The 19,254-nt window shown below is 52.5% G+C and overlaps 1 protein-coding gene across 2 annotated transcripts in view; it reads right to left on the reverse strand.

Annotated features, from left to right (window-relative positions):
* MFSD1 (major facilitator superfamily domain containing 1) overlaps positions 1–19,254 on the reverse strand; it is a 90,305-nt gene that overhangs the window by 47,182 nt on the left and 23,869 nt on the right. For both annotated transcript variants that reach the window (XM_073578978.1, XM_073578979.1), the window contains exon 6: positions 707–815. In XM_073578978.1, the coding sequence (XP_073435079.1) occupies positions 707–815 (109 nt within the window). The remainder of the gene's footprint in view (positions 1–706; positions 816–19,254) is intronic.

Below are 19,254 nucleotides of genomic sequence, written 5' to 3' on the forward strand. Positions count from 1 at the left end.
CACTTGCGCTCTATGATATTGCTGTGTTGAAAAGAAAAAGAAAAAAAAAAAAAAATCATCAAAATGGCACCGTTGGCTGCACCTGCGCATTAGCATCTATTGCGTTCCAATAGATGCTACTGCGCATGCGCCGCCTCTGGCGCCATTTTGTTGTAGTGTAAAAAAATTTTTAGCTGCAGCAACAAGGGGCGGGTGGAGGCACTTGCGAAGAAGCATTTATCGGTACGCGATAGATGCTAATGCCCAAGTGCAGCCAACGGCGCCATTTTTATGAAGATTTTTTTTCTTTTAAACACAGCAATATAATAGGCACTAACTGACAAGGGATCGTTCGCAGGCGCCGCCATTTTGATGAAGTGACTTTTTCCCAAATACACACATTAGTATAATTATTATGTAAACTAGGGGGAGGTCAGTGAGGGATCAGTGACCTGTCAGCAGTCTGCATTATAAATATATCATCAGAGCACCACATACACCAGCCCCACCTTAGGACACGAGAATCTCATTTACTAAAAACTGAAAAGGATTAAAAAAAAAAAAAACAACCACAAGACAGATTTCATCAACAAAGGTATCATTGTAATCAGTAGAACGGCCCCAATCTGAAAGTGTCTGTAGGTTACTGTGCACAATCCTGCTGACAGGTTTCCTTTAAAGCAGAGAAAAATGCTATAGCAAGCAAAACCTAATTCCTTGCACTCACCACTCTGGCCATGCTGAGCTGTAATCCAAACACCAGGTTCAGTTCCTTCCCTTTGAACCAGCTGACTGCATATGTATTCTGCGCAACAGCTAGCGATTCCCCACCAATCCTGAAAGAAACAATGGCGGAACATTGGAGACCATCAAACAACCATTCTATAAAAGGAGAGGAATACGTTTTCACATTATTCATTCCCAGAGGAGGTAACAGTAAGGCTATGTTCACACGTCACGTTTTTGCTGCGGTATTTTTATGCAAAGTTTAAGCTGCTTACAAAAAGATGGATTTTTGGTTCTTACCGTAAAATCTCTTTCTTGGAGCCTTCATTGGGGGACACAGAATACCATGGGTGTATGCTGCTGCTGCTAGGAGGCTGACACTATGCAAAACAAGAACATTAGCTCCTCCCCGGCAGTATACACCCACCGACAGGCACTAGGCACCTCAGTTGGTGCAAAAGCAGTAGGAGAAGCAACGGAAACTCTCTAAACATATGTACCAACCCAACAGGGGACTCAAAGACCCAACACGGTACAATTTAAACAGGGAGGGTGCTGTGTCCCCCAATGAAGGCTCCAAGAAAGAGATTTTACGGTAAGAACCAAAAATCCATCTTTCTTTATCGCCTTATTGGGGGACACAATACCATGGGACGTTCCAAAGCAGTCCCAAGGGCGGGAACAGCAATAAGGAACGAAAGAACAGGAAAGGCTTAGGTCGGCCGGTGCGCCACCGCCGCCTGCAGAACCTTCCTACCAACAACCGCATCAGACGAGGCCTGGGTATGAACCCTGTAGAGCCTCGCAAATGTGTGCAAGGACGACCAGGTCGCGGCCCTGCAAAGTTGCAGAGCCGAAGCCTGGTGTCGAACGGCCCACGAAGCTGCCACAGCCCGGGTGGAGTGAGCTCTCACTCCCGGAGGGGGCCGTTTTTCCTGAAGTCGGTATGCTTCCTGAATGGTAGAACGAATCCAGCGAGCAATCGTGGATTTGGATGCCGGAAGCCCTTTCCTGTGACCGTCAGAGATGACCAGCAATGAATCGGATTGACGAAGTGAAGCGGTCCTAGCGAGGTAGACACGCAAGGCTCTAACAACATCCAGCTTGTGGAGTGACCTCTCAAGAGGGTGAGAAGGAGCCGGACAAAACGATGGAAGAACGATATCCTCATTGATGTGAAAGGAGGAAACCACCTTTGGCAGGAAGGAAGGAACGGGCCTGAGAACGACTTTATCCTGATGGAGCACCAGATAAGGAGAACGGCATGACAAGGCCGCTAACTCAGAAACTCTTCTGATGGATGTAATGGCGATCAAAAAGGTTACCTTCCATGAAAGAAGTGACAAAGGAATGTCCTGGATGGGTTCAAACGGCGCCTTTTGGAGAGCGCCAAGAACGAGATTGAGATCCCACGGTTCTATTGGTGAATGATGAGGAGGAGCCACATGAGCGACTCCTTGGAGGAACGTCTTAACCTGCGGTAAAGAAGCGAGCTCTCTTTGAAAGAGGATAGACAAGGCAGAAACCTGGCCCTTCAGGGTACTGAGAGACAGACCCGAATCTAAACCAGACTGGAGAAAACCCAGTATGGACGGAATGGAAAAGGCCATTGGAAAAACTTCTTTATCGTCGCACCAACGGAAAAAAGCCTTCCAGCACCTGTGGTAAATGCGGGAAGAGGCTGGCTTCCTGGCTTTGATCATCGTCTGAATCACTTGGCTGGACAAACCTGATTCTCTTAGGATTGCGGCCTCAACGGCCATGCCGTTAAATTCAGAGACCGAGAATTCTCGTGGTAAAGGGGGCCTTGTGAGAGAAGATCCGGATGGTCCGGAAGTCTCCAGGAAACGTCCGCGAGCATGTTCACCAGTTCCGCATACCAAGGCCGTCTCGGCCAGTCTGGAGCCACAAGAATTACCGGAACGCCTTCCGATTTTATCTTCTTGACCACTCTTGGGATCAAGGCAAGAGGTGGAAAAAGATAAGGGAGTTGGAACTGGGACCACGGGATTATTAGGGCGTCGCAAGCGACGGCTAGAGGATCTCTGGACCTGGCTACGAAGCGCGGAACTTTGTGGTTCATTCGAGATGCCATGAGGTCGACGTCCGGAGAACCCCAGCGCTTGCATATCTGATCGAAGACTGAGGGATGGAGAGACCATTCACCTGACGCTAGGCCTTGACGACTCAGAAAGTCGGCTGCCCAGTTTTCCACCCCTGGAATGTGAACGGCGGAGATTGCTGGGACGTAACGTTCCGCCCAGCGCAGAATCCTGGCCACTTCTGACATGACTTGGTGGCTGCGCGTTCCGCCCTGATGGTTTATGTATGCCACAGCCGTGGCGTTGTCCGACTAAATGCGGATCGGCTTGCCGACGAGAAGGGGTTGCCAGCAAAGAAGGGCCAGAAAGATTGCTCTGATCTCGAGCAGATTGATAGGAAGAAGAGCTTCCTGAGGGTTCCAGTGTCCTTGAGCCATCCTCTGATGAAAAACCGCTCCCCAACCCAGGAGGCTGGCGTCGGTGGTGATGACTTGCCACCGAAGCGGGAGGAAGGACCTTCCTTGTAGGACTGATGTAGACATCGTCCACCAAGTGAGGGATTGCCTCACTTTGAGGGGGAGAAGGATTGGCCGGTCTAAGGACCTCGTCGTCTTGTCCCAGGCTGAAAGGAGGGACAGCTGAAGAGGACGAAGGTGGAACTGTGCAAAGGGCACTGCTTCCAAGGAAGCTACCATCTTCCCCAGGATTTTCATGCAGAATCGAAGGGGAATGGGCGTTGGTCGTTTGAGGGCTCGAATCCCTTTGAACAGAGCCGCAAATTTCTCCCTCGGAAGAAACACCCGGGCCAGATTCATGTCGAACTCCGTGCCTAAAAAGGTTAGACGCTGAGTGGGGCTGACAACAGACTTTTCTTTGTTGACTAACCATCCGAGACGGTCGAGAGTATCCAGAGTTATCTGAAGACTTAGGAGACAGTCTTGACGGGACGAGCCCTTGATTAAGAGATCGTCCAGATAAGGGATGATGAGAATCCCTCTGGATCGAAGGATGGCCATGACCGTCGCCATCACTTTCGTGAAAACACGGGGAGCGGAGGCTAGGCCGAAAGGGAGAGCCGTGAACTGGTAATGATCATCCTGAATCGCAAATCTGAGATATTTCTGATGTTGCAAGCAAACAGGGATGTGAAGATAGGCATCCCGTATGTCCACAGAGCAGAGGAATTCTCTGGGTTCCATGGAGGCTATCACCAATCGAAGAGACTCCATTTTGAAGTGAAGAATCTTCACGTGGCGATTGAGCAATTTGAGGTCCAGGATTGGCCGCAGGGAACAGTCTTTCTTCGGGACTACGAAGAGGTTTGAGTAGAACCCTGAAAACCATTCGTCTGAGGGAACGGGAACAATCACTCCGGCGGAAAGAAGGGAGGAGACGGCCTGAAAGAATCCTGGAATGTGGGACCGTTGTCTTGGAGGACGAGAAAGGAAAAAACGCCTGTCTGGCGGGGAAGAAAATTCGATCTTGTAACCGGATGCGATGATTTCTCTGACCCAAGCGTCGTCGACAACCGACAGCCAAACGTCCACGAAAAAGGAAAGTCTGCCTCCCACCCTGGAAAGATTTCCAGGTGGGGGTGCCCCGTCACTTGGAGGCAAACCTACCGGAACGGGCACCTGAGGACCTGGAGTATTGTCCTCTAGATCTCCAGCGGGGAGCGGGCTTGTAAGAAGGTTTCTTCTGCTCTCGCTCCCTAGAAGCGGAAGGACGCTCTTGCTGGACAGATCTCTCTGTGGATGAGAACGGACGAAAGGGCCTAAAGGGCCGAAAACCCTTTCTATTAAACAAGCGTCTTGGTCGAGACTTGGGGAGAGAAGTACTTTTACCCCCAGTGGCGTCGGAAATTATTTGATCCAGTTTGGCCCCAAAGAGCCTAGAACCATGGAAGGGCAGATTGGTGAGCGACTTTTTTGAGGTGGTATCCGCATTCCATGACTTTAGCCAAAGAACTCGGCGTACCGCTACTATATTGCTGTTAGCCCTAGCTACACAACCGGCCGCATCTAAGGAGGCGGCTAAAAGGTATTTACCCGCGTGATTAATTTGATCTGCCAGATCTGCCAGCTCGTCCTGGGGAGCTGCCGCTAAGATGCCCCTGCGAAGAATTTTTGCCCAAGCCGAAATGACTTTAACTACCCAGGAGGAGGCGAAAATAGGGCAGAGGGAGGCACCGGAGGCCTCAAAGATAGACTTCGCCAAGGATTCTAACTGCCTGTCCGTCGGATCCTTAAGCGATGCACCGTCTGGAAGGGACAGAACTGTCTTAGAGGCTATCCGAGAAACGGGAGGGTCCACTTCAGGGGCATTGGTCCATTTAGAAAGCAAATCAGCCTCAAATGGGTACAAAACATCCAAATACCTGCGGCCCGAAAAACATTGCTCAGGGTGCTCCCAATGTTTGGCAAGAGTAGTATCAAACTCGTAGTGGTTTTAGAAAAGTCTTGGATGGAGGTCTTGACCGTTTAAATGGGACAGAACCTTCCTGAGGAAGGGGCTTGTCCTGCTTAATCTCCAGGGTTTGGAAGATGGCTGAAAGAAGACTATCGACCATACTTCGTGTTTTAGACATGTCATCTGCCTCTGAACTAGATCCTGATTGTGGATCGTCATCTGACCCAAGGTCGTCCACTGAAGGAGACGGACCCCTGGGTGAAGCAGACGGGCCTAGCGAACTGGAAGACGAGCCCGATAGGAGACGCTTCCTGGAAATCCTATTCGGCCTGTCCCTCTGAAGGTCGCGGTCAGGAGCGGACGACTCACCCTGAGAGGCGGTCGGAGCAGCGGTGGCTGAAGATAGCTGAGGCAAACGTTCTAGGACCTGGACCAGGGACTGAGAAACTTTGGTCAGATCGGATACCGACTGAGACATGGCTACGGCCCATTCTGGGAGAGAAGTGCCCCCATCACGGGGATCTGTGTGCTCCTGAGAGGCCGACATAGTTGAAGGACTGCAGGACGGGCAGAAAGGAGATGGCTGACCTGAAGCCCACTTCCTTTTACAGCGCGCACAGGCGTAATGAGTAGCGGTGGGCCTGAAACAGAGATCCCCTGCAGGGTTGGGCATAAGGCAAACTGCGCTGAATGTCCGCGGAAATTGAGAAAAAACTGCGGAGGAGGGCTAATATCTCTGCATAGAGCAGAGCCTACCTTGTTCCGGCGAGCAGCAGAAACGCTGAAGTGTCCCCCAAGCAGCGCAGAAGAGCAGGAACGAAGAAACAGGAAATGCCTGATGAGGTGAGCGGTGGGCGGAGCTTAGCGGCTGAGCCGCAATTGGAGCAGAGATGAAGGAAGGGGATGAGGAGCCCTGTGATGGGCTAAAAAAGGCGCGAGGAAAGCGCGCTCAGAAGGAGGAGGAGGCGCTCTGAGAGCGGGCCAAAGCGAAAGTGAAAGTAAAAAAAAAAAAAACAGCGCCGGAGCCCCGTGATTAAAACGCCCAGGAGGAGAAGAGAAAGTCCCTGTAATGGAGGTACTGGCGCGCAGGAGAGCTGTGGGAAAACATGGCCAGCTATGAAAAACAGGGAGAGAAAAAAACCCCTGTATTCAGCCTTGTAACATGAGTGGAGAGGCGCGCGGCTGGTAAGAGCGGCGCCCGACAGGCAGGGAGAGGGGCGGGAAATTCAAATCCTGGAGACGTCCAGCTGCCCACCAATGTGCCCTTTTGGGGATGCTGCGGGTTGGAGGGATCGTTCAGGCACCTACCTGAAGTCCCTGAAGAGGATGACCACAGGGCCCTCTCACTAGGGTAGTGGCCGCTGTCCTCTGTACCCGCTTTCTGTAGAAGACGGCATTAACCTCTTGATGGCGAGAGGAATCTTGCGATCGCCGTCTTCCTCTCAGCCCTGTCCCGAGAGAGGGGTGAGGAGGGGGATTTTGGCAAGGACCAGCCACCTGTCCGCATCCCATAGCACCCAGAGGTGATAAGGGACAAAGTCCTGCCATGTGGGATCACCACACCGCTCGCTCAGCCGCCTGATATGGGAAAGCAGAGTGAATTTTCACCCTGTTTCCCGACTTGAATCTGCAAAATAAAAGACAAGAGAATTAAAAAGTTCACACTAGAACACCTAAAGAAAGAAAAGGTTAATTGCGGATCTGGGAAGATCCCGGTCCGCCTCCTACAGACACTAAGCACAAACTGAGGTGCCTAGTGCCTGTCGGTGGGTGTATACTGCCGGGGAGGAGCTAATGTTCTTGTTTTGCATAGTGTCAGCCTCCTAGCAGCAGCAGCATACACCCATGGTATTCTGTGTCCCCCAATAAGGCGATAAAGAAAGAGGGATTTTTGGTACTTAACGTAAAATCTCTTTCTTGGAGCCTTCATTGTGGGACAGATTACCATGGGTGTATGCTGCTGCTGCTAGGAGGCTGACACTATGCAAAATAAGAAAATTAGCTCCTGCCCGGCAGTATACACCCACCGACAGGCACCAAGTACCTCAGTTGGTGAAAAAAGCAGTAGGAGAAGCAACAATAACTCTTAAAATATGTACCAACCCAACAAGGGGCTCGTAGGCCCAACACGGCACAACTGAAAAAGGGAGGGAGCCGTGTCCCCCAATGAAGGCTCCAAGAAAGATTTTACGGTAAGTACCAAAAATCCCTCTTTATCGCTTCATTGGGGGACACAGATTACCATGGGACGTCCCAAAGCAGTCCCAAGGGTGGGAAAACGGCTTAGGGAACGTGAAGAAAGGACTTAGGTCGGCCGGTGTGCTACCGCCGCCTGCAGAACCTTCCTACCCAAGCCTGCATCAGACGAGGCCTGGGTATGAACCTTGTAGAACCTCGCAAAAGTGTGTAAGGATGACCAGGTTGCGGCCTTGTAAAGCTGTAATGCCGAAGCCTGGTGTCGGACAGCCCAAGAAGCCCCTACCGCATGGGTGGAGTGGGCTCTCACTCCCGGAGGGGGCCGTTTTTTCCGGAAGCCAAGTATGGATGGAATGGAGAACGACATTGGAAAAACATTGTTGTCGTCGCACCCACGGAAAAAAGCCTTCCAGTACCTATGGTAAATGCGGGAGGAGGCTGGTTTTCTAGCCCTGATCATGGTCTGAATGACCTGGTTGGAAAAACCTGATTCTCTCAGAATCGCGGCCTCAACAGCCATGCCGTTAAACTCAGAGACTGAGAACTCTGGTGGTAAAGGAGGCCTTGAGAGAGAAGATCTGGACGGTCTGGAAGCCTCCAGGGGACGTCCACGAGCATGTTCACCAGCTCCGCAATACCAAGGTCATCCTGGCCAGTCTGGAGCTACAAGAATTACCGGGATGCCTTCTGATTTTATCTTCTTGACCACCCTTGGGATCAAGGCAATGGGAGGAAACAAGTAAGGGAGTCGGAACTGGGACCACGGCATTACCAGGGTGTCGCAACCGATGGCCAGAGGGTCGCTGGACATGGCCACGAAGCGGGGAACTTTGTGGTTTATCCGAGACGCCATGAGGTCGACATCCGGAGTGCCCCAATGCTGGCATATCTGACTGAAGATCGTGGGGTAGAGCGACCATTCATTCGCCTGATGCTAGGCCCTGGCGACTTAGGAAGTCGGCTGCCCAATTTTCCACCCCTGGAATGTGAACGGCGGAGATTGCCAGAACGTAACGCTCTGCCCAACGCAGTATCTTTGCTACTTCTGCCATTACTGGTTTGCTGCGAGTACCGCCCTGGTGGTTTATGTACGCCACAACCGTGGCGTTGTCTGATTGGATGCGGACTGGTTTGCCCGAGAGGAGAGGCTTCCAGCTGAGGAGAGCAAGGAAGATCGCTCTCACTTCCAGAAGGTTGATGGGGAGAAGAGTCTCTTGGGCGTTCCAGCGCCCTTGGGCAGTTTTCCGATGGAAAACTGCTCCCCACCCGAGAAGACTGGCATCGGTGGTGATGACTTGCCACTGGAGAGGGAGAAAGGACCTCCCCTGCAGGACTGAGGAAAGTATTGTCCACCAAGTCAGGGATTGCCTCACACTGAGAGGAGAATGGGGAGGTCCAGAGAGACCGAAGTCTTGTCCCAGGCTGACAGGAGGAACAGCTGAAGGGGATGAGTGTGGAATTGGGCAAAGGGAACAGCTTCCATGGAGGCTATCATCTTCCCCAGGACCCTAATGCAGGACCGAAGGGGGATGGGGACTGTCCGCTTCAGGGATCGGATTCCCTTGCAGAGAGCTGAAAATTTGTCCCTCGGAAGGAACACCCGGGCCAGATTCGTGTCGAACTCCATGCCCAGGAATGTCAGTTGCTGAGTTGGGAGTAGGGTGGACTTCTCTCTGTTGATTATCCAGCCAAGATGCATCAGAGTATCCAGGGTGATCTGAAGACAGTCTCGGCGGGAGGTGCCCTTGATCAACAGATCGTCCAGGTAATTGTTTAGGAGGATCCCTCTGGAGCGAAGGATGGCCATGACGGCTGCCATGACCTTTGTAAAGACCTGGGGAGCCGAGGCTAGGCCAAAGGGAAGGGCAGTGAATTTGTAGTGATCTTGCTGAATCGCAAAGCGAAGAAATCTCTGATGTCGCAAACAAACAGGGATGTGGAGGTAGGCATCCTGTATGTCTACAGAGCAGAGGTACTCCCCGGGCTCCATTGAGGCGATCACCAAGCGAAGAGACTCCATGTTGAAGTGGAGGATCCGCACGTGGCGACTAAGTAGTTTGAGGTCCAAGATTGGGCGAAGCGAGGCGTCTTTTTTCAGGATTACGAAGAGATTCGAGTAGAACCCTGAAAACCGTTCGTTTGGAGGCACGGGAACAATTACTCCGGCAGATAGGAGGGAAAAAACGGCCTGGAGGAACCCTGGGGTCTGGGACGGCTGTTTTGGTGGACGAGACTGAAAGAAGCATCTCTTTGGGAGGGAAGAAAATTCGATTTTGTAGCCGGATTGGATGATTTCTCTGACCCATGCGTCGTTGACAACGGACAGCCATGTGCCCCTGAAACAAGAAAGCCTGCCTCCCACCCTGGAAGAACTTCCAGGTGGGGGTGAACCGTCACTTGGAGGAGAATCTATCGGAGCGGGACCCTGAGGGCTTGGAGGGTCGGCCCTTTGCTCTCCAGGATGGTGCGGGTTTAAACAATGGTTTCCTCTGTTCCCCGGAGGTAGAGGGCCGGTCCTGCTGGGAGGAGCTTTCCGAAGAAGGGAAGTGGCGAAAGGACCTAAACGGACGAGGAGCTTTTCTGTTGAAAAAACGTCTAGGCCAAGACTGAGAAAGGGAGGTACTTTTACCTCCAATGGCATCAGAAATTCTCTGGTCCAACCTGGCACCAAAGAGCCTAGAACCCTGAAAGGCTAGGTTGGTGAGCGACTTCTTAGAGGTGGTGTCCGCACTCCATGTCTTCAACCAAAGAATACAGCGTATGGCCACTATGTTGCTGTTAGCTCTTGCTGAACACCCGGCTGCATCCAAAGAGGTGGCCAAAAGGTATTTACCAGCATGATTAATTTGGTCAGCCAGCTCCGCTAGCTCGTCTTGAGGAGCTGAGGCTAAGATGCCCTTGCGAAGAATTTTTGCCCATGCTGAAATGGCTTTCGCCACCCAGGCGGAGGCAAAACTGGGACAGAGAGGCGCCAGTTGCCTCAAAAATCGATTTGGCCAGCGATTCGACCTGCCTGTCTGTTAAATCTTTAAGTGATGCCCCGTCCGGAAGAGATAGAACCGTCTTCGAGGAAAGACAGGAAACTGGCGGATCCACCTCGAGAGCTTTGGCCCATTTTGTGAGAAGGTCTGCAGTAAAGGGATATAGCACGTCTAGTTGCCTGCGTCCTGAGAATCGCTTTTCAGGATGTTCCCAGTGTTTGGTTAACGTAGCCTCAAACTCCTTGTGATCAGGGAAGGTACGGGAGGGAGGTCTCGCTCGTTTAAATGGGACAGAGCATTTTTGAAGAGGCGTCTTGTCCTCTTTAATTTTGAACGTTTGGATAATAGCCGCTATGAGACTATCCACCATGTCCTGAGAGTTGGACATGTGGTCCGTGTCTGAGTCAGACCCCGATTGGGAATCTACGTTTGACCCAAGGTCGTCGTCCGAGGAAAGTAGCCTGGGAGATGCGGGTCCTTGTGAGCTGGAAGAAGAGCCAGACAGAGCCCGCTTCCTAGAACTCCTACCCGGTCTGTCCCTCTGGAGGTCGCGGTCAGGTGCAGGCGACTCACCGTGAGAGGCGGTCGGAGCGCAGGTGGCTGTAGATAGCTGAGGTAATCGTTCTAAGACCTGGACCAGGGACTGAGACACTTTAGTCAGGTCAGAGACCGACTGACATTGCAACGGCCCACTCTGGAGGAGGGGGAGTGCTCTCATCCCGGGACTCGGTGTGCTCCTGTGGGGCAGACATAGCGGAAGGACTGCAGGACAGGCAGAAGGGAGACGACTGACCTGACGCCCACTTCTTTTTACAGCGCGCGCAGGCGTAGTGAGTAGCAGTGGGTCCAGGATAGGGAGCCCATGCTGGGTTGGGCATATGTGAAGTCTGCGGTATTATAGCAGAACGTATCTGAGAGAGAACTGCAGGGAGGGAGAGAGTACTGCCGAGGGATGCTAATTAGGGCCTCAGGAATAAGAGCAGAGCCTACAGTGTCCAGCTCCGCTAATCTGATGCGCAGCAGACAGCAGATGTGTCCCCCAAGCTGAGATCCGTGGAGTGACGCACACGAGATCCCAGAGAGCCGCAGAACCTTAGCGGTGGGCGGTGCTTAGCGGCCGTGCTGCGCAATTGGCTGTAGACTGCGGGGGGGGGGGGCGGTTAAAGAGGAGAACTGAGAAGCTACGAAGAGAAAGTAGCTCTGTGATGGGCTAAGAAAGGCGCCAAAAGAGCGCGCGCAAAGCGGGAGGCGTGAACAGACGGGGCATCCCTCAGCGAAAGTGCTGCGCCGGTTTCCACCCCCCCGGAGTCTCTCATCCACAAGTGATGCACCCGGTGCCCGTGACGCCGCAGAAATAAGGCAGGTATGAGGATGGGGACCAGCTGCCTGCGGGCTTCAATGCCGAACACCCGGCTGTGGGCGGAAAGCTGTGAGGCGCGCGCCTACAAAAAAAGGGGCGGGAATTTCAAAAGGAGAGTGGGCATTGTCGGCTATCAGAGGTGCCAACCTCGATGACTTCTATGTGGGGCAAGCACGGGACTGGTGGGAGCATTCAGACTGCTTACCTGACGCCCACATGCTTCCCTGAAGAGGATGACCGCAGGGGCCCACGTTGAGGGGAGGCCGCTGGGAGTGAAGATCCTCTATACCCGCACTGTGTCCGAGCAGTGCAGAAAACGGCATCAACCCCTTGCTAGAAGGGGGGAGGTGACCACCGTCTTCCTCTCAGCCCTCTCCCGGGAGAGGGGTGTGGAGGGGAATTGGCTAGGACCAGACACCTGTCATCAGCCCGAAGCACCCAAAGGTGATAAGGAAAGGGTCCTGCCTGCAGGCCTGAGAGTTGCGATGTGGACGACACCACATTGCTCGCTCAGCCGCCTGATATGGGAAGGCAGGGTGAGAATTTACACCCTGTTTCCCGACGCCGTTTCTGGAAAATAAATGGAAAAGGTTAATACACACAACTAAAAACCTAAAAAGAAAAAAAAGAATGGTTAACTGTGGATCTGGGGAGATCCCGGTCCGCCTCCTACAGACACTAAGCACAAACTGAGGTATTTGGTGCCTGTCGGTGGGTGTATACTGCCAGGGAGGAGCTAATTTTCTTATTTTGCATAGTGTCAGCCTCCTAGCAGCAGCAGCATACACCCATGGTAATCTGTGTCCCCCAATGAAGCGATAAAAAAACAGGATTTTTGGGTTGCTTACCGTAAAATCTGTTTCTCGGAGCCTTCATTGGGGGACACAGAGACCATGGGTGTATGCTGCTGCCACTAGGAGGCTGACACTATGCACAAAAAAAGGTTAGCTCCTCCTCCGCAGTGTACACCCCACCGACTGGCAGGAAGTTCCTCAGTTAGTGAGAAAGCAGTAGGAGAAGTAACAGAATAGATTGAAAACAGAACAGACAACTCAAACCAACCAACATAATAACAAGAGTTGTAGAACATGGGAGGGTGCTGTGTCCCCCAATGAAGGCTCCGAGAAACAGATTTTACGGTAAGCAACCCAAAAATCCTGTTTTCTCGTTCGCCTTATTGGGGGACACAGACCATGGGACGTCCCAAAGCAGTCCCTGGGGTGGGAAAAACAAACTTCCATCAGGCCAGCGGACTCACTACCGCAGCCTGCAGGATCCTTCTACCTAGGCTGGCATCTGCCGAAGCGTAGGTATGGACCTTGTAGAATTTTACAAACGTGTGAACCGATGACCAGGTCGCAGCTTCGTAAAGCTGCAGCGCGGAAGCTCTCTGTGACGTACCACCTAGGAGGCACCCACTGCCCGGGTAGAGTGCGCTCTAATTCCCGGAGGGACCACTCGTTGTTTGACCCGGTAGGCCTCCAAAATTGCCGATCTGATCCAGCGAGCAATAGTAGCTTTGGAGGCCGGGTGACCTTTCCGCGCCCCATCTGGAATGATGAAGAAAGAATCTGTCTTCCGCAAGAAGTTATCCTAGTTAGGTAGACATTCATCGCCCTGACCAAGTCCAGCTTGTTCAAGGACCGCTCCCGAGGGTGAGCTGGACCCGGACAAAAGGACGGGAGAACAATCCTCATTCAGGTGGAAAGTGGACACAATCTTAGGAAGGAAAGAGGGCGGAGGCCGCAGAACTACCTTGTCAAGAGAGCGGCAAGAGAGGGCCGCCATTTCCGACGCGCGCCGGATGGAGGTGATGGCTGCCAGAAAGGCTACTTTCCACGAAAGGAGAGAAAGGGAAACATCTCAGAGAGGTTTAAAGGAAGGACCTTGCAGAACCTCGAGAACCAGATTAAGATCCCATGGATCTACGGGCGCTCGGTACGGAGGAACCATGTGAGCCACACCTTGACGGAAGGTTTTAACCTGAGGACGGGAGCCGTCTTCCGAAATAAAATGGACAGCGCCGACACTTGACCCTTTAAAGAGCTGAGGGCAAGACCCGCATCCAGCCCCGCTTGAAGGAACGCCAGGACAGAAGGGAGCGAAAAAACACATGGGCGGAATGTCATTGATCTCGCACCAAGTGAAATAGTTCTTCCAAGAACGGCAATAAATCTTGGAAGACGATGGCTTCCTGGCTCAGATCATGGTATGAATAACTCGATCGGAAAATCCTGATCGTTGCAAAACCTCGGCCTCAACAGCCACGCCGTTAAATTGAGCGGCCGAGAATTGGGGTGACAAATCGGACCTTGAGACAGCAGATCTGCTCAGTCTGGAAGCTTCCAGAGGGCGTCCGCGAGAAGGTTGGCGATGTCAGCGAACCAATCCCTACTGGGCCAATTCGGGACGAAGAGGAGGACTGAAATTCCTTCCGCCTTGATTTTCTTCAGCCGCCTGGGAAGAAGAGGCAGGGGAGGAAACCGGTAGGGGAGCTCGAACTGTGACCAAGGAATGGCCAGAGCATTGGCGCCCACCGCGAGAGGATCTCGAGCCCTGGATACAAACTGTGGAACTTTTCTGTTGAGGCGAGAAGCTAGCAGATCTACGTCCGGGGTTCCCCACGACGGCAAGTTGAAGAAATACTTCCGGATGTAGGGACCACTCTCCCGCCGCGAGATCCTCGCGGCTGAGAAATCGGCGGCCCAATTGTCCACGCCGGGAATGTGTACCGCGGATATTGCCGGGACTGAAGCCTCCGCCCAATGAAGAATCTTGGACATTTCTGCCAGGGCTGAGACACTCCGCGTCCCTCCCTGGCGTGTGACATATGCCACCACCATGGCATTGTCTGTCTGAATCCGGATAGGCAGTCCCCTGAGAAGTCTCTCCCAGTGAACGAGAGACAGATAAATCGCTTGTATCTCGAGGACGTTGAATGGCAGGGCTGACTCCTGAGTTGACCAACGACCCTGAACAGTGTGATTGCGGAACACTGCCCCCCCAGCCGAGGAGGGCGGCATCCGTTGTCACAATCTGCCAGTGAAAGGGGAGGAATGACCACCCTAGGGAGATGAGAGGAGACGTCAGCCACCAATTGAGGGACTGCTTGACATGGTTTGAAAGACGAAATGGGCGATCCAGGGAAAGGACAGACCTGTTCCACCGGGATAGGATGGCGAGTTGGAGAGGTCTGGAGTGAAATTGGGCAAAGGGGACCGCCTCTGTTGCCGCCACCATCTTTCCCAGGACTTTGATGGTCGTCCGGAGAGATGGAAGTCTCATGAGCGGCCGCGATCGTACATCCCGTTGCAGGGAGCCAATTTTCTCTTGAGGGAGAAAAACCCTCGCTCGACGAGTGTCGAACAATAGACCCAGAAACACAAGACGTTGTGTCGGGACAAGACAAGACTTCTTTTCGTTGATGAGCCACCCGAAATTGGTCAGGTAAGACTTTGGCGAGCTTGATGAAAGGATGGAGCTTTGATCAGAATGTCGTCGAGGTACGGAAAAAGAACGAGACCTCTGATTCTCCACCAGGCCATCAACGCCGCCATGATCTCTGTAAATGCTCTGGGTGCGGTGGCAAGACCGAACGGCAGTGCACAAAATTGATAATGTTCCTGGCGAAACGCAGGAATTTCAGATGCCCGGAGAATATGGGAACATGTAGATAGGCATCTTGAATGTCTATTGAACACATGAACTCCTGCGTCTCCATGGAAGCGATTAACCGAAGAAACTCCATTCGGAAATGACGCAGTTGGGCTCTCCTGTTGAGTAATTTGAGGTCGAAGATGGGGCGAACTGTCCCGCCTTTGTTCGGCACCACGAACAGGTTTGAAGAAAACCCTGTGAAACGTTCTGATTCGGGAACGGGCACAATCACCCCGGAACTGAGGAGAGAGGCGATGGATGCAAGAACCCCGGAACTAAGGCTGGATCTTTTGGAGGACGGGACTCGAAGAAGCGATCCCGTGGACGAGAAATTAACTCTATCTTGTACCCTGAAGATACAAGCTCCCTGACCCAAGCATCCTCTACTGAGTCCAGCCAGGTATCCCTGAAGAAACGGAGTCGACCTCCCAATTGGGAGGGACCCTCGGGAGTTCGTTGACAGTCATGCTGACGTGGACCGTCCAGATCTGGACCTGGAGGGTCTGCCCTGGGAGGAGTGAGATCGCCAGGAGGGAGTGGGTCTGAAGGACACCGTCTTTCTATCCTGGCGTACCTGTGGTCTTTGTTGGTTAGAGAAGTTCTCTGCCGTACTGAAGCGGCGGTAAGCCCGAAAGGGCCGAAACTGACGCCTTGGCGGGGGTCTGCGAGGTTTGGACTGAGGGAGGAGAGAACTCGTGCCTCCAGTGGCGTCCTTAATAATCTGGTCCAGCTGGGACCCAAAGAGACGCGCTCCATGAATAGGCAGATTGGTAAGAGACTTTTTAGAAGACAAGTCCGCCTGCCAAGCCTTGAGCAAAATTGTACGTCGGATTGCCACAACGTTGCTTGACGTCTGAACAGCGCGAGACGCGGCATCCAAGGAAGCAGAAAGCAGATAATCCCCTGCATGGGAAATCTGGTTGGCCAGATCGGTCAATTGCTCTGGTTGGGCCTTATCTAGGATGCCCTTACGGAGATCCTCTGCCCAAGTGGCTATGGCCTTTGCCACCCAAGATGAGGCAAAGACTGGACATAGCGCCGCTGCAGCCGCCGCGAATGCTGACTTTGCCAAGGATTCTATAATTCTATCATTAGAATCCTTTAGTGACGCTACACCTGAAAGCGGGAGAACCGTGTTATTAGAAAGTCTGGACACGGGTGCGTCCACCGACAGGGAAGCAGACCAGTTGTCAGAGAGCTCTTTAGCCAACGGATACAGCACGCCGAGACGCTTCCCTCTTTGAAATCGCCTGGACGGATTTTCTCTTTCCCTGGCAAGGATCTTGCCAAACTCAGAGTGTAAGTCAAATACCCTGGATGGTGTTTGTGCCCGTCTGAACGAAACCTCCTGATCTGAGGATTTCGCAGGGGAGTCAGATATTTCGAAGGTGTGGTTAATCGCAGCAATGAGGTTCTGTACCGTAACCTTCATGTCCGCGTCCTGGTCAGAATCCAGCTCTAAAATCCCTTCAGAGGACATATCCGAGAACGCTTCACCTGACTCGGGTGAGGAGGCACGGGAGGGCGACTGCTGGGAAGGACTAGGTGCCGATGAGAGACCAGGAGAGGATTCCAGCCGTGGATCCTGCCTGGGCCTTTCGCGGCATCTGCTAGCTGGCTCAGATGGAACGTCTTGCGACCTGCTGGACCCTGCAGAAGTGTCCAGGGGCAACTTATCAAGAACGGCCAACTAGGGACTGAGACACCCTGGTGAGGTCTGCCACAGATTGTGAAAGGGACGAGGCCCAGCCAGGAATGGGGTGTTCGATTTCACATGGCGCAGTAGATGGCTCCTGGACGGCATCCTGCTGAACGGGATTGCTGCAGTCCCGGCAGAGGGGAATTTGCGATTGCAAGAGGAGCATGCGAAAAAAATCTGAGGAAGTGCTGGAGGGTTGGGGGACAGCAAGGCAGGGTAGGGTGTCAGTCTGCAATTGCATAACTACTCATGGTCCGGTGCCCCCGAAAGATGGCATCTGCTGTAGTCTCCGGCTGTCAGGCTGCAAAGATGGCGGCAGCCTGATGTGAGGAATCAAAAAGCGCGGTCTCTGTGTAAGAAGAAAGGCGGAGCTAGCCGCCTGCACCAGAGGGAAGAACCGCCTCCTCCCCCTTCCCAGCCACAAGACTAGAGAGGCGGTGGGAGGGCTTAGGAACGGACGGGAGCGCAGCCGGCCTATGATAATGAACGGGGGCGTGGCCGCGACGGGTGCAAAGGCCCAAACTGAAGCCGGGGACTAAATTTGAAACGGCGGCCGCCTGTCAGCACAGGGCGGCGCGGAAGAATTACGACACAGCCGCGTCCGCCCCTAAAGGAAACGCCGCCATAGCCCTGCTCCCAGACGCAACCCTCACAAGAATACCGGCGGTGGGGTGAAGAAGGCCCGCACCGCCGCCGGGGCCAAAAAGGGATGCGACGACCGTCGGACGGCGCGAGCAGTGCGAGAATCTGCGGCGCTACTTTGGCGCCGCTCCCGGGTCATCTTGTGGCTTTATGTTCCGGTGCTCCAATAAAGGTACCTTCTGTATCCCACGCTGTCTGCTCATCTTCTACATATTCGCGCCTCGTCCAACCGACAGGCTCAGGTGGGCGAGTGGGTGGGAGGCGGGGGGCAAGGACCATCTGTTTTCGCTGGCACGACACCTGTGCTCAGCCTGTGGTCCGCCCGTAGAACTAAGAGGATACGGGGTGGCAGTACACGCCGTACTCATAGCCTCTTTGTGGGAGTACAGTTGTGACTCTTCACACTGTATCCCTCCTGGAACATGAAAAGGAACGACACACATCGAGGTAGATATGGGTCTAACGAAAGACCCGTGTCCACCTCCTACTGACACTAAGCTAAACTGAGGAACTTCCTGCTGGTCGGTGGGGTGTACACTGCGGAGGAGGAGCTAACCTTTTTTTGTGCATAGTGTCAGCCTCCTAGTGGCAGCAGCATACACCCATGGTCTCTGTGTCCCCCAATAAGGCGAACGAGAAAAGCAGGTTTTGCTTAGTTTTTGCTGGTTTTATTGCTGCTTTTTTTGTCAGGGTACATTTGTCTCTTGTGCATGCGGATAAAGTTTAGTGCATAGAAAAAAAAATCTGATTCAACTTCATCAGGTTTTGACACCAAATGTGCAGCAAAACCTGAAACCTATGTTTTTTTATAGCGCTTTCTAAACTACCCATTGCTTTCAATGGAATAAAAACACTATAAAAACTTTGGGAAAAAAAAAAAACACTGAAAGAACTGACATGCTGCATTTCGCAAAAACGCACCTTTTTGACAAAACATTTAGGAAAAAAAAAAAAAAAGTGTGTGCATGAGATTTCTGAAATCTCAAGATTTTGCAGGTACTGTGAAACACAGCTGAAAATTTGCATAAAAAAAACACTGCAAAAATGCAAGGCGTGGACATAGCCATAGGGGGGAAACACAACCCAGGAACAGGCACGGAAATGCACGTGTATGTAGTTTGAATACATGTACTACGAGGATAGCCCAACTACCAGTAGCTAGCTTCCCAGTGTACCTCGTAGGGACAATGGGATAAGTCTATTAAACGGTGGTCCAGGACTTAATGACGACCTTTCACCAGTTTGTGCAAATTAAAGGAAAGGTGATTCATTTTTTTTGTATTAATAATTGATTATATAATCATTTTTAAATATAAAATTAAATTCACTGTGACTGCATCTCCTGCGTTGAGGCCGTCTTACCTGTGACCAGGGCCCACTGTGCTGTCCAGGTCACAGCTATGGGATGACAGCAACACCATTTTTTTGAAGCCCAGAGCCATGTATTTTGGGAGCAAAGATGCATGGATGAAGCTACTACATGGGGGCTGCATGTTGGAGGCTTGCACAGGGAAGGGGCTGCTGCTTTTTGTATGGGGCTGCTTATTGGGAGGGGCCTTCATA

The sequence above is a fragment of the Dendrobates tinctorius genome, unplaced genomic scaffold, assembly GCF_039654945.1.
Source record: "Dendrobates tinctorius isolate UK_male_01 unplaced genomic scaffold, ASM3965494v1 ptg000060l, whole genome shotgun sequence".
In the NCBI taxonomy this organism is placed as follows: Eukaryota; Metazoa; Chordata; class Amphibia; order Anura; family Dendrobatidae; genus Dendrobates; species Dendrobates tinctorius.